The sequence below is a fragment of the Mirounga angustirostris genome, unplaced genomic scaffold (assembly GCF_029215605.1).
Source record: "Mirounga angustirostris isolate CCGP_5_RB_7025 unplaced genomic scaffold, mMirAng1.0.hap1 SCAF_16, whole genome shotgun sequence".
In the NCBI taxonomy this organism is placed as follows: domain Eukaryota; kingdom Metazoa; phylum Chordata; class Mammalia; order Carnivora; family Phocidae; genus Mirounga; species Mirounga angustirostris.
Window position 1 is genome coordinate 2,152,464 of NW_026991724.1, and position 20,251 is coordinate 2,172,714.

Below are 20,251 nucleotides of genomic sequence, written 5' to 3' on the forward strand. Positions count from 1 at the left end.
TCCTGCGAGCCGTGGCTGTTGGCTGTGTTCACGTGGGTCCCTGGCTCTGGCATCAGGCGGTACCCCGGGGACCTGTGGGGCCGAACGGCTCGGCAGTGGTCTGGGTGGGGGCTTGTCATCTGCACAGCCGGGCAGCCAGCATACGTCTTATTTCCCACTTAGTGGAACTGTGGCCAGTTTTGGTTTCCAGTTCAGTAGGCGAGTGTGCAGAGGCTGTGCAAGCCAGCCCCAGGGGGCGTGCCTGAGGGCAGAGCGGGCAACTAGCCCATCCTGGCAGCTTCCAGCCGGTAATTCATTGCAGGGGAGGATTCAGAAAGGCTGAGGTTGTGGTTGGAAGCCTGAGGGCAGCTGGCGGTTTGATAACACAGGTCCCCACAAGGAACCTGAATGACCCAACTTAGGGACGGTCTGTGCCCACGTGCTGCATGATTCGGGGAAGGTGGCGGTGGACCTGGGTCGGTGTGGCCATCTTCCCCTGGTTGGCACCCCCTTACTTGCCACTGTGCTACCGTGAGGTCGGGTGAGTCTGTCGTGGTGTGAGTGGCAGGAGAGGAGCCTCAGGTGCATGTCTGCCTCCCTGGGCATGTGCTGTTCTGCTGCTTGATGGGAAGAGCCGCGATTGGAGATTTCAGATGGGAGTCCTTGGAGGTTCTTACGTACTGGGGCTGAATGTTCAGTGCAGGAGGCTGTTGCGATTGGCCACTCAGGCCTGGCGGTCTATCTGGTTATGTTGGCCCACGCAGCTCAGACGTGCAGTGTCTGCTGCTGGGTGGGAGCAGGTTTGGAGGCCTCGTGGTGGTGGGAGTTCCAGAATCCTTCCTCCCGCAGGCCAGACTGGGCCTCCCGCCCAGGCCTCGCCCCTCCGTCCCTCCATCTGGGCAGCTGGCTCACTGTGGCTGGTGTTGAGGGCTGCACCCTCCCGCCCTCCCTCTCTCACCTCGTGCCCCAACCCAAGCAGCTTAGGCTGGGCGCCTGTACCTGGCGTTCCTCTTGGCCAAGGCGGAGGGTGGCAGCACTCCCACAGTGGGCTCGCTCAAGGAGCAGGCCAGGCCTCCGTCCCCGCTTCATGCAGAACAAGCTCCGAGCTGGAGTTGGCCCGTCCGACGTCCTCTCTCCCTGAGAACCTGGGGTTTGCTGCTGTGGCCCGGTCAGGCAAGGCCCGTCCCTTAGACAGCCCACCCCCGTGCCCCACACCAGCTGCAGCGGTTCAGGGCTGGTGCTCGGTTTGTGGGTGGCCCGTGTAGCTCACACTGCTCCAGTGCTCACGAGACGGAGAGGACCCTGCTCGGCCCCCTGCTCGGCCCCCTGGCGTGGCGAACTCGGCCACAGGGGTCCTGGGATTTCTGAGCTCCCCGCGCAGACCCGGTGCTTTGAGGAGGCTGCCCTGTTCTGTCAGAAGCCCTCGTTCTGCCTCTGTCTTTGTGCTCTAACTTTCAGGAATGCTTACGGGAGAGTTCTCAGACAGCCCTCCCTGGCTTGCGGCTCGTGCACCCCAGTCCTTGGCCGGTTCCAGAGGTAACGTAGGCTGACCTCCTGTTCCTACTTTTGGGAGGTCTGGGACGTCATCTGACTATACATCCTCGGAAGTGTTTAGAGAGTCGGAATAAGCCATGGTGCCGTCGGTTAGCCTGCAGCTGCGAATGGGAACAAGACGGTGCCAAATTACCGAGTGCTCTGTGTCATTTACAGCTTGGCGGCCTGCAGGCTGGCCTTCAGGAGGCGTGGGTGACCGGCGGTGCCTCTGAGGCTTGGAAGACATCCTCTCTTCTGGGCCCTTTCTGTGCTCACAGGGAGACCCGCCAAAACACAGGAAGGGGTCAGAACCTTTACTTTTTCAGCCTAATTTTACTTTCGGTTGTTCTTTGAGATCACGTAGCCTACGTGGAGAAGAAACCCGTTTCTGCTGCTTGATACTGAAATCCCACGCCCTGACAGCCGACAGGTGAGGTGGGGGAAGGTACTGTCCCTCTCGGGCGTCTGCTGTGGTGCGGGGTGGGCTGGAGCGGGGGTGATGCCCCCGTGGCAGGGCCAGGACCCGAGGAAGTGGCTGCTTTGAGCCTGCGCCCAGTGTTGTCACCGGGATGGGACCACCCTGTGGGGCTGTTTCTCCATAAATCAGTTTTTGAAACGTTGTTGTGTGCTTTGTAATTGTTTTTTGGGGGATGTGATTTAGATGGAGGCCGGAGCCATGAGCAACGTGAGGTGGGGGGCGCTGGCGGCCAAAGGACGGGACTGGATCCTGGCGGGGTGGGGGGCCCCCCTGGGAGCCTCTCACACCTGGACCTGACAACATTTTGATTTTCCCGGTTGTGCAATGAAGCGGTAAGTGATCCCTGGGAACCCAGACAATGCTAGGTCCCTGGATCCCTCCCTCTGACCTCGGCTTGATAGGTGTCCCCATCACCGACCCAGTGGCCCTGAGGAAGCTGGGGCCACAGTGGGATTTTCTCAGGCTAAATTCAAGGGGAGTTTGCCTTTTCTGAGAACAGGATAAGAACGGGGTAGATGAGGGCAGGGGCCAGGCTCTGTGGTGGGCACACAGCTGAGGGTCTCATTTCTGAGTTTTTTGTTTGTAAAGGTAATTTTCTTGTTAAAAAGTGCAAGAATTTAATATAGGAAGTAAAAGTACCTCATGTTCCTGTTCAGGGGCGGGAGGATTTCCCTCCTCTGAGCGGTGGCTTAGCCCCGCAGCCCCCCTGGAAGAAGGCTGCCTAGTCCTTCCCCCATGGGAGGCTGTGCTGGCAGGGCCCTGGCCAAGCTCCCAGTGCGCCCTGCATCCCCCTGGGCCCCCTCATGGGACTTTCTGTAGTCTGGCCTCTGGTGGGGATTTAGGGTCGCTGCATGCACATGGGACCCCAGCCAGCACGAACTGAAAATCTAGCAGTGCTGGAAGGCTGCCTTCCCAGCACCTGGTTTTTGGAAACATACGGCTGCAGGGAATAGTTGCTCTGCTCACGTTGAGGGTGGCACCTACAGTCCCTTCCCACCCCCCACTGGCCCTTCTGTAGATGCCCAGTCCTGGGATGAACAGGTGCTTCTTTGGGAGCAGACAAGAGGGAAGGAGGTCGTGGACTGCTAGGACATATGTGGGGAGCGCTAGAGGGAGGCCTGAGAAGTGACCCAGCATTCCCTCCCCAGATGGTCCTGCTCTCCCACTGTGGGCACACGCCTTGGCCCAGGTCCAGCCGCAGACCCAGGGCTGCTGAGCAGCCCACAGCAACGCCTGGCGCTGCTCAGTCCCCAACCCCAGCTGCTTGTGTGGAGCCTTCTCTCTTGGGCATTGAGTCTCCATGTTTGGGGCCATCGCATGTGGTAGGGCACTGAGCAACATTCCTGGTCTCCTCTGTCATGGCAACCCAAAATGTCTGCTGACATGGCCAGTGTCCCCTGTGGGTCGTCACCTTGTGGAGAACCACTGGGTCAGTACCCGCACCTCCATGCCCCAAACATGGTGCTGCCCGTTGCGGACACAGCAGTGAACCAGCAGTGGGGTCTCTGCCCTGCAGAGGTCACAGCATGAAATGTCCCCCAAATGGGCCTAGGGGCCTCCTTTGGACACTCGGGGGCACCCTATTAGGGTGTGGAATGGTCTATCCCCAGTGCAGTGAGGGGTCAAGGCCAACGTGGACGTGGGCGCACTTGGACCTGTGGTGCCTAGCTTGGGCGATGCCTGGCCCAGCATCTGCAGAGCCAGGGCAGTGGGTGGGTGCTGTGTCCTCACCCATCTCCCTCAGCCCAGGAGGGACATCACTCCCAGAACCTCAGCAGGGGCCCAGGAGCTGGATCTCTCTGGTGCTCCAGGGTTTTGGCTCCTCCCAGGTCCAGCGCTGCCTTCCCCAGCACACTTGCCCCGGTGCCTGGGGGTCGGGAGGAGGTGTGGACCGTGTGTTACAAGTCGTGCTGCCAGCCACTTGGACCGATGGGCTGGCTCCCTGTGGGGTGGCTGAGTGGGAGAGGGAGATGCCTGCCCAGCCCTGGGGTGCTGAGCCACGGCCGCTGGGGAGAGGGTCCGAGCACTCGTAGCTTCCGAAACCCCCCACAGGGTTCTGATGCTGCCGCGTGGCGGCCCGTCCGTGGCTGTCCTCCGTGCTGCGTAACACGCATCTCCTTTTCCAGCATCTGTTGGGAAGAGGATGCAGAGGAACGTGACTTTCAACTATCGGGTGTCTGCCTCGCTCTTTAGTGAGAAATGGTTGAGCTGTCCTTTTTTATCTCGGTTGGTTTCTGTGTTACAATTCGTGGGACCGTTCAGTATGTGCACGTGTTTCATGGGTGTGCACACAGCCCCGTCAAGAGTCACGGTTGGGGTCCGGAGCTTCCATTCCCTGGTGCTGCCCTGCGCCGTCAGCACCCCACCCGCAGCCCCTGCTCCGCCTCCATCCCTGTAGCGTTGCCTGCTTGGAATGTCCGGTTTCCAGGAGAGCACTGCGGTGAGCAGCGCCTCTCAGCCTTTTCTTCGTTATCCTCTCCCTCCCAGGAGCCTTTCTAGACCTTTCCCCTCATACTCCCCCTGACATTTTAATACCACCAGTAGGCCGTGCGAGTTTGTGCGGGTCTGTAAGTGCACATCTGTGCTTGTAGCCACATAGGTGCACGTGACACAGCGTCCTTCTGGCCGAGGGAGGCCTGGGGCGCTAACTGCGAGCCCCCGGGAGCCCTGATGGCCACGCTGAGAAGGGACAGCTGGTGAGGAAGGTGCAGGTGGGAGGTACCCTATACCAGGCTGCTGCGGGGATTCGGATTAGAACTGGCATGGCCTGGCAGCGACCAGAGTCTGGATGAGGAGTCGTGCACAGCTGGATGTGGGGTTCGGGGAATGAGACGGGAGAGCTGGGGTGTAGATGTGATTCCACTCCTGTCTGGGTTGTGCTGCTGGGCCACATGCGGTCTCAGGTCCCACCTGCTAGTGGCTTGGCCCCAGGGCTCACCTCACCAGAGCCCGTGACTCCTCGGTGGACAACAGGAGCCCGGACGCAGCCACCCCTGCCTGGGGAGGGGAGGAGGGGAGCCCTGAGCCCTGCAGTGCATGGGCTGGTCAGCCCTCCTGCAGACTCTCAGAGAGCGGCTGCCGAGCACCCCCCGTGGACCAGGGCCCAGGAGGCCGGTGAGGACCTAGACCCAATTCCCGTCCTCTCCTCAGGCTCCCTCCCGGACCCAGGATGGGGACAGAGGCTGCGGAGCCCGGGTGAACGGCCCTCATCACCATGGAGCTTCACCCCCACTGCTTCTAACATTCCACAGTTCTATTGGGAGGCAGGCTCCCACAGGGCACCACGGGCATGGGGAGACATGGCGTGGAGCCATGGCACGGAGCCCCCCTCCTAGAAGACGCTCTGGGGATCTCATGGAAAGCACTAGAATGTGAGTCTTTGGTGCTGGGGTGAGACAGGGACAGGTCCCTGGCTGTCTGGCTCGGACTGTGTCCCTTTCGTGGCGCTCTGATGACAGTAAGGATGGTGGTGGTGCCCTATCCCCTGGCAGAGCACAGGACATGGTGAAGGAGAAGGAAAGGGAGCCCAGGTTCCACAGTGCATCACAGAGAGAGTTCTAGAATGTTGTGGTTGGAGAGGTGGGGAGAATAAGGGGTGACGACGGAGCCTGCGGTCCCACAAGGAAAGGTAATGGTTTGGGACAGCTGACTTGCACAGCGGGGACCGGTCGCATATGCAGGGCCCCAGTCAGAGTGAAAAAGGGAGTCCTCGATCCCGGGGGCCGTTAATACACCACAGGAGTCGGTGGCACCTGATATGACCGTGACCCAGACTGGACTGGGAAGGGATACTTCTAAGAGATCTCAAAGTGCCCCCAAAGGGGGACAGGAGCGTGCAACTCTTGATCTCAGGAATGTAAGTTTGAGCCCCACGTTGGGTGCAGAGATTACTTTAAAAAAAAGTTTGAAAAAATTTTTAAATCATGTTTTTACCAAACCCACAGGATTTAGCTTTGTAGGGCTCCTCTGTGCCTGTCATGGGTCTATCAGGCAAGGTTATCCTGTAATAACAAACCTCAAAACAAAATCACAACTTCTGGGTTCTTTTCTGGGTTAGCAGTAACAGCGTTCTCAAGGATACGGACGTGGACATGTGGAAAGGACAGTCCTCCAGCCACGGTCCCCAGGGCCAGCATGGTGGTGGCTGGGATGGTCCTGAGGACAGTGTCCTTGCTGCAGGATGATCTGTCCCTTGCTCTGTCCACCTGCAGGGGTAGGGGTGACCTGCCACTTTGGGCCCTCTGTCTTGGCAGCCAGCTCCATCAGGTCACACAGAGGCCTCCCCAAACCCTGCTTCTAACTGTGGGGTTGGGTCCTCATCTGGAGTAGAGGACAGGCCCATTTCTCTTTCCACTCCTACAGGGGGTTCAAATCATTGGGAAGTCCAGTCTGGAACAAGGGACTGAAGAAGAACGTTTGTGCCCCATCTTTGGCTGTTTGGTGACTTGTCCCTTATCTTGCCCCAGCAAGGCGGCAGTTGCCCTCCTTCTGCTGGTCTCCCCGCATCTGCCCAGGGTTTGTTGGGTTTTTAAAGCTTTTGTTAGCGCTCACTTGGCCTCATGCTGCCACAGCCTGCCGCCCTTACCACATGCGAGAGTGACTGTGGAGAGTCCCGCTCTGCCACCAGCTCTCCGACGGCAGAGGTGGCCCCAGTCTCAGGCAGGCGGTACGAGGCTTCATGACACTCTGAAAGAGAACCCCAGGCTGTAGGTGACGGTCACAGGGGTGGCAAGAAGGGGCGGTCTTGGCTGGGTTCCCCTAAAAGCCAGCCCTGAGCTAGGATCTGCAAGTCTATTACCGGGGAGATGAACTGGGATAGGGTGTGGGGAGGGAGGTAGGAAGTGAGGGGTGGTGCACAGGGCATCAGCAAGGGGACAGCAGTGGGGGCAGCTGGGGCTCAGGCCTGCAGGGATGCTGGGAGGTGGTGTGGAGCACATCCCACAGCGGTCCCACCTGCAGCACAGAAGCTCAGATACTTACCCATCTTCCCCGTCACTGCTGAGGGCTACTCCCAGGGCCATTAGTCCCTGGCACTCTTGGCCTGCCCCCGGACAAGGGTCTGGAGAGTCCTGTCGTCGGGCAGTTATAGGAGTTGACAGCCATCAGCATGTGAGTGCTGTGGGGGCTGGGGGGAGGCACAGGTGCTGGCCATGCCTGCCTCAGTGGCCCACCACTTGTCTGTCCCCTTCAAGCCAGGTCAGATGGTCCCCTCTGGTCTGCTGAGCCACTGCTAGCCCAGGGTGCTCCCCTGCAGGTCATATAAGGTGGCCTCCGGGGGCAGGGGCAGGGGCAGTGCAGGCTGAATGCAAGCCCTACTCATGTTCTCAGCTGGGGACCCTTGGTCGGTGAACACACCGCACAACTGCGCGACTCCAGGACTCAGAGTGCTCTCTGCTCCTCCTCCTCCTACCTGGGGGCTTTGGAAACAACGTTTGGTAGCCACAGGCTTCTCTGGTCCCACTTCCCTCCTCTGAGGCAGTGGCTGTGAGCCAACCCCTGGCTGAAGTAGGGAGGGACAAGGAAAATGCAGGGAAAAAATAGGATCTGCCACACTCACGTAATGACAGCTGACCTGCATGGGAGGCTTACTGCACGCTCGGTCTTTTTTTTTTTTTTTAAAGATTTTATTTATTTGACACAGAGAGACAGAGCAAGAGAGGGAACACAAGCAGGGGGAGTGGGAGAGGGAGAAGCAGGCCTCCCGCCGAGCAGGGAGCCCGATGCGGGGCTCGATCCCAGGACCCTGGGATCATGACCTGAGCCGAAGGCAGACGCTCAACGACTGAGCCACCCAGGCGCCCCTGCACGCTCGGTCTTATCTGACCTCCTCAAACTTCCTGTGGATTGGTCTGCGGCTATCGGTGTTTTACAGACGGCACCCAGGCTTGCGAAGTGGGGCGACCTGCCCGACGCACACAGTGATGGAGAGGCAGGGCCAGGGTTGGGGTCAGGACCTGGTTCCTCTGCACACTCGGGGTCACTCATAGGGAATCATGGGCCTGCTTTGGGGGTCTGGCTTCTCCACACTGCTGTGTGCTCTTGCTCATCCACATGTAGTGCTGCTCTCTCTGGAAATGCCACCAACTCCTTCTTTCATCTTTCCGGCTACGAACGGGCGTTTGGGTCACTTCCAGTTTGGAGCTGTTAACCTTGCTGTGGTTTGCCTTGCCTTCTGGTGGACCGAGTTCTCGTTTCTTTGGGGTGTATGGCCGGGCCATCAACAGCTCGGTTATACGGTACTCATTCACAGGCTTGGGTTTTGTAAGTAGTGCCACGTGGTTTGCCAGCAGTTCTACCAGCTTCGTGAGCAACACGGGGGGTTCCAGCGGCCGCATCCTCGGTGGGCCTGGTGTTGCTGGTCCTTCCAGCCATTCCGGGGGCGGGGCTGAGCGACCGTGGACCCGGAACAGCACGAGGGCCAGAGCGTCCAGGGGCCACGAGCCCTTACAGCAGAGCCACGTCCCAGTGGGCTCAGGAGCGGAGAAGGCGCGAAAGCCGACCGCGCTCCTAGGCGGGCGGGCAGATGAAATGCTAGGTTAGTGGGGAGATTCCCGGGTGACTCTGTCATTCGCTAGTAAGACGCCGGCGACATGACAGCACAGCCACGCAGCGGGTCGTCCCACGTCCGCGGCCGCCAGCACGCCGGGGCACGGCCCAGGCGGCGCGGGCGCGGGGGCCACGCTCGCGCAGGCCTCGGCGCCGGGAGGCCCGGGCAGCGCCGCGGCCAGAAGGCGGCGCACCGGGGTGCCGCCCGCCAGGGCCAGTTACTGCGGCCGGTGTGGGCCACCGCGGCACGAGCCGCGAGTACCACGGCCCGCACGGACACCCTTCGGGGCGGGGCCTGGGTCCCGCCAGGAACGCCGAGAGGCACGCGGCCCCCGGCTCCCCGGACGGGCGCGGCCGGCGTCTTTCGGAGCCTGCGGGGCAACGGCAGGCGGGCCAGGGCTCGGGCCGCGACGGGGCCCCCCGACGGCCCGGCCCCAGGGCGCGCGGGGACGACACGCGTCTCTGAGAGTCACGGCGTGGGCCCACAAGCCGGGCGCGCAGCTAAGTCCGCGCTCGAGAAAGGCAACGAGCGGCTTCCGTCAGCCGGCCGCGGGGCGGAGACACCGCCGCGGCGCCCGCGACTGCCGGCCAGGAAGCGAGCCCCGCGCCGAGGGCTCCGCCGCAAGCCCTCCCTGTGGCCCACCCACCCCGGGGCCCCACGCCGCCAGAGGCCAATCGGCCGCCAGATGAGGGCACGTGCCTGGAAGGCAGCGCGTGATTGGCGAGGCTCGGGCACGGCAGCGGCGCGCGGGGACCGTCGGGCCGGAGGGGCGGCGGCCAGCGGACGGAAGGGGTGGGGCCCGCGGATGGGCGGGCCCTGCGCGCGCGGGCGTGCGCGTGCGCGCGCGCGCGGGCTGGCCTCGGGGCGGAGCCACACGCGTGGGGGCCGGCCCCGCTGTCGTCACCCGCCTCACGATGGTCACCACCACCACCAGCACCGCGACCCTGTCGGAGCCGCGGCGGGCACTTCCGGGGGCCCTCGGGTGTCCGTTGGGTCTGTCAGCACGCACTGCCCCGAGCGCGTCGCGGCAGGCAGGTGCGTCCCGGAGCCCCGCTCGCCGGGCCGCGGACGCCGCACCCGGGGCGGCCCCAGCCCCGTCCCTGGGGGGCGCGGGCCCCGGTCGCCCCGGCCCGGCGGCGGCTGGAGCGCGTAGGCAGGGCGGACGGCACGCCTACGCTGACGTAAGCACCGGAGGGCCAGTTAGTGTTGCCGACCTGAGAACGTCAGGGGAGGGTCCCACGCTGGGGACTGTGGTCGGGCCGGCCGGCCGTCCGTCCGTCCGTCAGCTGCGCTCCCCTGGAGCCGGCGCCTCTGGGGCTGACAGCCCCGAACAGAGGGATCTGCCCCTGCCCTAAGTTCGGGCACGAAGCCGCAGCACGAGGCTCGCCGGGCTGACCCGTGGGCCGCTCTGCCGAGAGCCGGGCGCCAGCCTCGGGGCTGGGGCCGGGGCGTCGGACGCGTCTGAAGGGCGGGCGCGGCGACGGGGCGGCCCCGCGCCCGTGGCAGCCGCGTGCCGCCGCCGCCTGGCCCGGGGACCTGACGTGGGGCCGCGACGGGGAAGCACGGGCCCCGCGTCCCCCAGCCCTGAGGCTCCGCGCCGCCGGGGGACTCGCTCTGCGCCGCGGTCCCTTTAGGGCGCCTGGGCCGGCGTGTGGCCTCGTGGCGACTCGTGCCTGGGGGCGGGGCAGGCGCTGCGGAGGAACCAGAGCGGCGGCCCCGAAGGCCGTTCCATTTGCGCGCAGTTTCCACGGTCTCTGCCTTGAGTGTTCCGAGTCCGCTCGGGCTGCCCTGCGGGTGTGGCTGGGAAGTTCTCACCCGGTGGGAGCCCTCCTGTGGGTCCCTGACGGGCCCAGCACCAGGTTGGCTGGGGAGTGGGTGAAGCCAGTAGGTTTGGGAAGCGCGGCCTTCCGGGGCACGCGTCCACCTGCTTCTGTTGTCGGCCCCTCCGCCCCCCCTGGTCTCCGAAGGACGCCCCCTCCCTCCCTGGGGTTTAGTGACGGGAGTCGGTTCCGAGGAAGCCGGCCCAGGTCCTCACCCAGCAGTGCCGCTCCCCCCCCATTTACACACAGCTCAGAACTTTCTAAGCCTTCCTGTTCTTGTTTTCTAGGAAGAGCACATTTCAACCCTTTGGGAAAGAAGTGAGCCTCGTAGATCAGTCGGTAAGGAAAGCAAGCTCTCAGCAACTTTGCTCCAACTCCGATAAGGCCACGGGTTTGGGAACGTGGAGACGGTGGGTGGGCCCACAGCATCTCATGAGGATGTGGCAGACACGGAGTCTGTGGTTCCAGGGCCCATCAGCCGGCCCCCAGTATCTCTGTAGGGTCACCCACTGCCTCCCCCACCCCTGGCTCCTGAAGACACTTCAGCACAGGGATTCAGGAGGCCTGGGAGAACAGTAGTGCCCCCTGATGTGCCTGCTCTGGGCATCGGCTTCTTCACCTGACCCTGGAGAGGATGACTTCCCCGCTCCTTCCTGCATGTTGGCGTGGTGAGGATCACGGGATGGATGTGGAAGCCTTTGTGAATGTAAAGCACCGATGGCACATTGACATCCAAGGAGAGCAACCCTCTCCCCACCGCAGTCGGTTGTACTCCCCCAGACTTGCCCATGGTAACGCGGCAGGAAGTGGCTGGGAGTCCTAGCAGCTGGTCTGCAGGCCCCGCTGGTCCCCCTCTGACTGACTCTGGAGAGTGAGCCATGGTAGCCTGCCTCTTGCTGAGCTGCAGGAGGAGCTGGGGCCCCTGTTCCCTGCCCCTGGACGCCCGGCCTCAACCCTGGCTCTCTCCAAGCATTCATTGTCTATTCCAGAGAGTTCCTTGGCTCACATTGCAGACACAGCAGCATGTTTAATTCTGTCTTTTCTGGCTCTTGCTCAGATGTGTCCCGTCCCCAGCACTGTTCATCGAGAGCCCATCTGCTGTGAGTGCCAGGCCAAATTCGGGGGCTGCCTGCCGGTGCCCAGGGTCAAGGCGGCGTTGCCTTACTGGGTTCCTTTGTCCTTGAGACCCCGAAAGCAGGTAGGTGACTTGGACCAGGGCTGCTTCGTCTAGTCCAGGGTTAACTTCAGGGGACCAGTCACCCCTCAAAATCAAAGATGTCATATGTGTGATTTCTTACAATTTCTGGGAGACAGTTTTTGTGTGTTTTTTTTAATCCAGGTTTTTTTTTTTTTTTTCCAAAAACCAGATCTATGGAATTAAGACTGGCATGTGATAACTGCACATATGTGAAGTGTACAGTTTGCTGAGTCTTGACATAGATATCTGTGAAACCACCACGGCTGCTGAGCTGACGTGCATACACACAACCCTGAAAGGTTTCCTTGTGCCCCTTTGTGACTCCCCCCAGCCTTCCCCGCCCTGCCATCCCCAGGCAACCACTGATCTGTTTCTGTCACCCCAGATCAGCTTGCATTTTCTCAGATTTTATATAGATGGAATCATATAGTAGGTCCTCTTTGGCCTCGTTCACTCAGCATAATTATTTCCGAGCTTCCTCCATGTGGTTGCTGAGTGGTGCTGGGTAATGTCCATCATATGACTGGACCACAGTGCAGCCATTCGTCTAGTGAAGGACATTTGCACCATCTCCACAAGTTTTGTCTATTACAAATAAAGCTGCTGTGGATGTTTGTGTACAAGTCTTTGTATGAACATACCTTCACTTCTCTTGGGCAAATGGCTAGGAGTGGACTTGTTGGATCATGGGGTAAGTGTATGTTTAACTTTTTAAGAAACTGTCAACTGTTTTCCAAAGTGGTTGTATCATTTTACATTCCCACCAGCAGCGTATAAAGTTCCAGTTCCCCCATATCCTCAGTAACACGTGGTTTGGTCAGTCTTTTAAATTTTAGCCATCTTAATAGGTGTGCGTCTTGCTCTGGCTTTAGTTTGTATTTCCATAGTAACTGGTGATGCTGAGTGTCTCCTCCATATGCTGTTGCCATCTGCATGTCTTACTTGATATGTGTTCAGATATTTTGCCCATTTAGAAACATTGGGTTGTTTGCTTTTTTTTTTTTTAAATTATGGAGTTTTGAGAGTTCTTTATATATTCTGGATATAATATGAGGTATTCAATTTGTAAACATTTCTGCATGTTTTTGACTTGTTCTTTTATTCTCTTATCAGTTTTTTTCACAGAGCATAAGTTTTAAATTTTGATGGAGTCCAGTTTATCAATTTGACCTTTTCTGGATCTTGCTTAGGTGTGCTCCTCCCCCCAGCACAGTGGTAGGACATGCTTTCTAAGTATTCCTAAAAAATCTTAGCTTACGCCAAGGTCGGAAAGGTTTCTCCTTTATTTTCTTCTGGAAGTGTTATAGTTTACAGTTTGTGTTTAGGTCTGTGATCCATTTTAAGTTAATTTTTGTGTATAGCTTGAGGTATGGGTTGAAGTTCCTTTGCTTTCGTTGTGGGAGTCCAGTTGTTCTAATGCCACCTGTCATAGAGCCCATGCTTTCTCCCCTGGCTGGCCTTTGCAACTTTGCCAGAAACGAGCTGTGCATGTAGCTGTGGGTCTGTTTCCGGACTCCATTCCTTCTGCTGCTCTCGTTGTCTGCATGCCGCCACGCTGTCTCCATTACTGTGACTTTATAAGGAGCCGTGTGTCCTTCAATGCCGGTTCTCTTTCTTTAAGTTGGTCATTCTAGTTTCCTTGCATTTCCATGTGAGTTTTAGAATCCATCTGCCAGTTTCTACAGAAATGTCCTGCTGGGAGTTTGGTTGGTCTTTTTTGTGTAAATTAGTGTAAAGAGAATGATCATCTTAATAACACTGACTCTTCTGACCTGAGAACGTGGTGACCTCTCTATCCGTGTAGGCCTTTCGTGTTTCTCAGGGGTCGCTTGCAGTCAGCAGTGCACGGGTCTGACATACCTTCTGTCACGTTGATCCGTAAGTTTTTCATAGCTTTGATGACATCATTTTAAAAATTCGGTTTATGATTGTTCATTGCCAGTATTTAGAAATACCACTGATTTTTGTATTTTGATCTTGCAGTCTACAATAATGGTTACCTCCTTTATTCTCGTAGCTCTTTTTGTAGATTCCATCAGATTTTCTACGTAGATGATCATGTCATCTGCAGAGAGAGATGATTTCATTCCTTCCTTTACAGTTTGGATGCCTTTTATTTTTCTTGCCTGATACCCTGGCTAGAACTTCCAGTACACTGTTGAGTGGAGTGGGGAGACAAGATGTCCTTGTCTTCTTCCTCATCTTAGAGGGACAGCATTCAGGTTTTCACCATGAAGTAGGATGTTAGCTGTTGGTTTAGATGCCCTGCATCAGGCTGAGGGAGTTCTGGCTATTCCTAGTTTGCTGAGAGGTTTTATCCAAAATGAACATTGGATTTTTTCTGTCTATTGAGATTATCACTTTTTTTCGTTTGTTAATATGATGGATTGCGTTGGTGGATTTTCAAAAGTTACACCATTTCCTAGGAGAAACCCCCTTTAATCATGATGCATTCTCCTTCATATATTTGATTAGAAGTTTTGCATGTTTATTCATGAGGGATATTGATCTGCATTGTCCTTGTTTGCCTTTGTATTTGGGTAACGCTGGCCTGGTACAATGAGTTGAGAAGTATTCTCTCATTTTCAGTTTTTTGAAGACTTTGTGTAGAATTGGTATTATTTCTTCCTTTGATGTTTGGTAGGATTTACCACTGAAGCCATGTGGGACAGAGCTTCCTTTGTGGGAAGGTTTTTAACTACAAGTTTAATTTTTCCGTAGATACAGAGTTATTTCGGTTATCTGCTTCTTATTTAGCAAGCTTTAAGGAATTTACCCATTACATCATTGTCAAATTTATTGGCATGATGTTATTCATAATATTTTCTAATTACTCTTTTAATATCAGTAGAATCTGTAGTGAGGCCATCTCTCTCATTTCTTGTTTTTTAGTAGACTTTCAAAGGGGTCACTGGCTTCAAGATGACTGAGTCATGTTCTAGGCAGTGATGACGGCCTTAGTCCCTCCTGTTGGTCACTGTATCATTTGAAAGTTGGGCAGGGTAGATACTATTGTACCCCTCTAAAAGATGGGCAGACTGAGGTCCAGAGTGGGGCAGGCTTTTCTAAGGTTACACAGTCAGTTCATAGCACACGAGGGATTAGAATCCAGAATTCTCCCCACTGAGTTGTGCTGCTGGGCGTCAGGGAGGAGGTGGCCCTAAGCAGGATGGAAGGAATACAAAGGCCAAGGTGCCTAGCCTGTCTCATGTTTTCCGGCTGGTCTCCCCGCCTCTGTCCTCTCTAGCTCTGGCTGTCCATGTTCTGATCGGCAGCCCCATGAGCTTTTAAAACTGTGGATCTGGTCCTATCACTCCTCTGTAGCTCCCAACTTCTGAGTGTGGAACAAAGTCCCGGACACAGTTCCTGGGGTCCTTCCTGATCTTGCCCCCGCCTGGCTCCAGCCTCCTTTCCACTTGCCCCTCAGGCTTCTGTTCCAACAGAGGGAAGGGTTAGGTGCAAGTAACAGGAAACTGACCCGCAGTGGGTTCATCCATTCTTGGTAGAGAGAGGACTCTTCTAGGATTGGCTTTACGGCTGAACAGTGTGCTTAAGGACCAGCGTCTTTTTATCCTTTACGCATAGTGTGGCGCTGTCATCTTTAGTGTTTCGAGATGGTGGCCATGGGTCTCCTTTTTACACCATGATACACGTGGCAGAAAGTGAGCCTTTCTGGGGTCCTCCTTTTCTCAGGGGAGGCATAGAAGGCTTACCTTCCCATTCTGCTCTCTCATCAGGGATAAAAAAATTCCCAGACGCCCCAGCCAACTTCTCTTTTGTCTCTTTGTCCTCACCTCCAGACTCATTCCTGGCAAAGCCCTGACTGGCTGGTGCTGCTCCCTTGGGACTGGGCACTTTGCCCCTTGAGTAAAGCTGGGTTCTTTTAACAAGGGGGGCTGGGGAATGATTGCTGCGGGGGCAGCCCATAGGGTGTGCCTGGGAAGTTCATTCTGTCCACATCCTGAGGGCTCTCCAACAGGCACATGCTGCTCTGCTGCCTTCTCCACCTAGCCGGCCCCTGCGGCGCAGCTCAGTGATGCTTCCCAGACAGACTTTCCCGGCCTGGAGTTTCTCCCCACTCCTGCTCCCCCGCATCCTGGCATTTATTCTGTCAGCGGACAGCGCTGCATAGTGAACTGCTGTGGGCAGGACAGGTCTTTGCTCCTAGCGCCGTGCGTGCTTAGAGAGTGTGCTCAGCCAGCGCTTGGTGGATGGGGCAGAACCGGCCCGAGTATGCCTGTCCTGTTGGGCAGTGCCATGTTGGCAGGAGGTGGGGGGGGACGGAGGTTCCTGGGTTCTCCAGAACCCCTTCCATCTCTTCCTTTGGATGACCCTTCCGCCCCTGGGCCCTCCCCTGTGGGGTCCTGTGCTTTGCAGCATGTCGCACACCTTCTCTGGGCCACTTCTCCTCTGCCTCGGGAAGTCAGCAGGGTCCACTCACAAGTAGGTTTTGTTGTCTTTTCTCTAACGTGTGACCCGAGCACATGGCGGGAACTTACGCTGGTTCAGGGGGGATACCCCGGCTGCGCCTCCCCCGAGGCTTCCCTGTGCAGCCCGGAGATGTGCTGTGCGTGTGGTCTTTCACCAGCGGCACGTGACACATTGCCCGACTGCCTGCCTTCAAACTGCAGTCCCTGTCATTGTGAGCGGCTCAGCTGGGTGGGCCGGCCCCACCTGCCCCTGATCTAGGGGCCATTGTGCAGGCCCAGACGTTTAGAGGCCTGTGTGGCCGCTTTGCCTGGCCAGACCTGGCTGCCGTCACTTCCTCCTCGTTCTGTGCGCCAAACCCCTGCATGGCCTAAGCGAAGTCCGGGGGCGGGCTCCACGCTGCCCCTCTGCCGGAACGAACGGCGGTCCCAGGGCAAAGGGCAGGGCTATGGGGAGGGTAGAGAATGAGACAAGGCCGTGTGGTCCCAACAACTCACGCCCAGGAGTCATAGCACGTAGATTTTCTGTAAAAACTGCACATGGCTGCATCCGGGCCTGTGTGCTACGTCTCCCACTCCACATCATGTCTCTGCATTCATTCACATCAGGACAGACGGGTCTGCCTTGCACTTTCCAAAGCCTGCCCCATTCCCTGTTGTCCCCGTGTCCCTGCCAGACAGGCCCTTGGGCTCTTGGGCCACGACACCTGTGCTGCAGCGACTGTTCTTGGGAGCGTCGTTCTGCAGGTACACACGTGTCCCAGAGTGGAACTGCTGGATCAGACACTGTCCATTTTAGACTCTGACCCATGTTTTCAGAAAGCTTTGTAGCCAAGAACGCTGAGGCTCAGAGAGGCTAAACGTTGTGCCCAGGGGCCACTCCCGGAGGCCTGCAGACTCAAGACAGAGCCACGTCTCCTGACTGTAATTCACGTGTCCCCCCATGGCAGCCATGTAGACCTCCCACTGCAGAGGTGCAGGCAGCCCCAGGGAATGTCGTGAGGGGGAGACTGCTCCCTCAGCTGGGTGGTTGGGGTGGGCCTGTGGGAGGTTACAGAAGAGGAGCTCCCCAGGGCCCCGTCCCAGGGCGAAGGTTTCTGGGGTACAACCCCTTTGGACCTTCTCTTCCCTTCCTCTCTGTTAGATCCAAAAGATGGTCCGGTTTCATATCCCCAAAACCTCCGAGGCATGCCCCTGCCCATGCCACCGCTTTGGGGGCCGCCTCCCGATGCCTAGGGATCAGGCCGTGATGCCCTACTGGGTGCCCCAGGTCCTGAGGCCTCACAAGAAGGTAAGAGGGAGGCTCACGGCAGCGAGGCCCCAGAGGGACCCGGAGATGGGGTGGAGGGTGCTGGGTTCTTTCCCCACAGTGGCCTCCACTGGTGTCTGGGGTCTCCTGGAAGGCACAGTGAGTGCAGTGGAGTGTAGGAGGTGGGTGTGTGCAGAGGAGGGCCAGCTCGGTGTCCTGGGGGGTGCTGGGAGGGTGGGCCGCACGGCTCTCTAAAGGGGGTCTCTCATCACTGCCCCCACCTTTAATGCCGTCTCTCCTGCCTCCTACTCCTTCCTCTTCTGCACATCCCTCACCTTGCCTCAGCGCCCTCTCCAGCTCTCTGGGCATCCTGGCAGGCAGAGGGAGGAGCCGGGAAGGTCCATCGCTCTGAATTTCTGTCCTGGCTTTTCAGCTCTGTCTGGGCGCCTCCAGGGCTCTGGGTTCCAGGGCGGTGACTCCTGGGGTTGCTGGCCAGGTCCAGTCCTCCTCAGCCCCATGGCCCCTTCTCTCCCATGCTTTCTGGGTGTCCTGGGTGGTCGATAGAGGCTTGCTTTCTGCCTTCATCCACTTATCATTTGCTGGTTTTCTCTCATCAAGTAGCAAACTGTCCCCAGAATTAAGACTCAGAGGCCCTTTAAAAGGGGACCATGGCTTGCATTCTGAGCTGGCCACAGCCCTTTCCTGGTTTCCGGCCCAATCCCTGGGCCCACCCTTCTGGTAGACCACCAGGCTGGGCTGACACATCTGCCCCCATTCTTTTCTTTTAGGTGGTGAAAAAGCAGCAGAGTTGTAAAGGCATCCAAGGTAACCGAGCATACGTGTTTCATCCCCTCACTCCCCAAGGAAGGCGGGGTGTCATGGTGGGGATGGGGAGACTTCTCTCATCCCCAGGTATCTGTAAAACAGAGATGGGCATGTGACACACATACCGCATCTTCACCCCCTTTTCTTGCCAGGCGTCGCTAGCCATCTACCATTTTTCCCCAGGGAACCTAGAGAAGCCTTACACTCTACCAGTCTATCTGCCTTGGCTTTCAAGATGAAGCCAATTTGCAGCCTGGAGTTAGATGGTATCTAAAGTGTATTTTCTTTTAGGCTCTAATCTTCCATAGTTTGTGACATTGTGTGTGTGTGTGTTCTGGCGTATACATACACACATACACTTATGACCTAGTAAGTGTATTTACTAGTGATACGGTACCTATGCCTACATTTACATATGCAGGACACAATGTATGTTTGTGACGTATTTAGGTATGCACTCATTTTGTGGTACATTTATACATTTATGTATTTGAGAGCTAGTATGCACACGTCCACGTATTTCTGGCAGACGTGGTCCATACCACGGATACGTATGTTCATGATGCGGTATGTATCTGCAACAAAGCGTGTTTGTGGATTTATGTATCTGTGAGCCGGTATATACTTATGCACTCACGTCAGCCCTTGAGGAGGTGGCATCTCCATCCCCACCTTTATTTTCTTTGTCTCTAAAACAAATGGGTTGGATTGCTCTTGAAAGCCTTGTCCGGCACCGATGGCCGACATGTATGCTTCCTCTGCACTGCACGCGAGCAAAGGGGTGGACATGCTGGGTGGTTCGCATCAGATCCTCCCCTTGCCCAGCCGTTCCCGTGCTGTGCGTGGTGAGCAGCCCTTGCTGGAATCTGTGAAGGAGGGAATGGATGGATGCCAGGCTGGGGCTCGGTTCTTGTGATGGGCGAGCAGTTGAGCGGCCTGCCCAGAACCCAGGAGCATAGGGCCGGGTGGGAGAGTGCCCAGGAAATGAGTGGCCACCAGCCAGCATGCCCACCTCTTAATGCTGCAAAAATACTGTTTTCCCTGATAATAAGAGTGACACAATTAGGAGCAGCACAGATGGACACAGCCTTTGTGGGGGCAGTTTAGAGGCATCTATCAAATTATTTTTTATTGAGATATAATTGACATAGAACATTATATTAGTTTCAGGAGTATGTGTAACGGTTTGATACTTATATTTTTGTGAAATGACCGACACAGTAAGTCTAGTTAACATCTCTCACCTCATATAGTTAACAAACTTTTTTTCTTGTGATGAGAACTTTTAAGATCGACTCTCTTAGCAACTTTCAAATATACAACACGGTATTATTAACTATGGTCGTGCTGTACGTTAGAGCCCAAGGACTTATTTATTTTATAAGTAGAAGTTTGTACCTTTTGACCACTTCACCCATTTCTCCCATCAGTCAACTTTTGTAATACGCGTCATCTTTACTCCAGCAAGCCCATGTCCGGGTAGTGTCTGGTAGACACTCCCACATGCCTGCCTGTCTGCAGCAGCAGTGTCCTTGGCAAGGTGTCCGAAGCAGCTGAAATGTCTCCCAGTGGGAGGATGGACATGCGTGAGGGTGTATTTGTAATGTGGCACCTGCCATGTAGAGCACGCAGCCCTTAGGGACGACGGGAGGGAGCCCCAGACACACTGCAGCGAAGAAAAACAAGTTGCTGCAGGCCGTGCAGCTGGACCCCATTCCTGTGGCCCTGAAAAACTGAAGTCCTGTGTGGGTGTGGATGCGGGTTGGTGATGTGTGTCTGGGCTGACCGAATAGGTGACCTGTGGGGGTGGGGAAGACGGGAGCTCAGGAGCTCAAAGAGCACGACTGGGGGCCGTATAATCAACAAAACAGAAAGCAGCATGTTGGCTCCAGTTTGGGGGAGAAGAGCCAGAAATCCCTTTAAGAAAGAAACCACAGTAGGAGGATAAGAACAGTTGGAGAAACTGCTCTTTTAACTGTGTAATCATACATTTGTGGGTTATTTTTATTGGTTGTTTTTGGTTTTGAATACTCTGCATCTTTAGGAAAAGCTAAAAGCTCGGCTTATTGTTGAATCCTATGCATCAATTTGATACATGTTCAAAAGCTAGTATTAACTTTTCTCCAGTCCTTGTTTAATAGTGCAGGCAATTTATACAAACAACGAGTCAAGCCTTAACCCATTCAGGCCCAAAG

General features: G+C 56.8%; 1 protein-coding gene across 9 annotated transcripts in view; it reads left to right on the forward strand.

Annotated features, from left to right (window-relative positions):
• Nucleotides 1-8,526: 8,526 nt before the first annotated feature.
• Nucleotides 8,527-20,251, forward strand: part of CUNH16orf95 (chromosome unknown C16orf95 homolog) — a 198,243-nt gene continuing 186,518 nt past the window's right edge. For 5 of the 9 annotated variants that reach the window (XR_010408252.1, XR_010408253.1, XR_010408254.1 and 2 more), the window contains exons 1-5: nt 8,527-9,572; nt 10,645-10,696; nt 11,415-11,555; nt 17,127-17,273; nt 18,020-18,056. Coding sequence is in view for 2 of the 9 variants with exons in the window: in XM_064581486.1 (XP_064437556.1) it covers nt 8,581-9,572; nt 10,645-10,696; nt 11,415-11,555; nt 17,127-17,273; nt 18,020-18,056 (1,369 nt within the window). In the remaining 7 variants the exon portion in view is untranslated. The remainder of the gene's footprint in view (nt 9,573-10,644; nt 10,697-11,414; nt 11,556-17,126; nt 17,274-18,019; nt 18,057-20,251) is intronic. The other 4 variants (XR_010408256.1, XR_010408258.1, XR_010408257.1 and 1 more) reach the window with 2 other exon arrangements.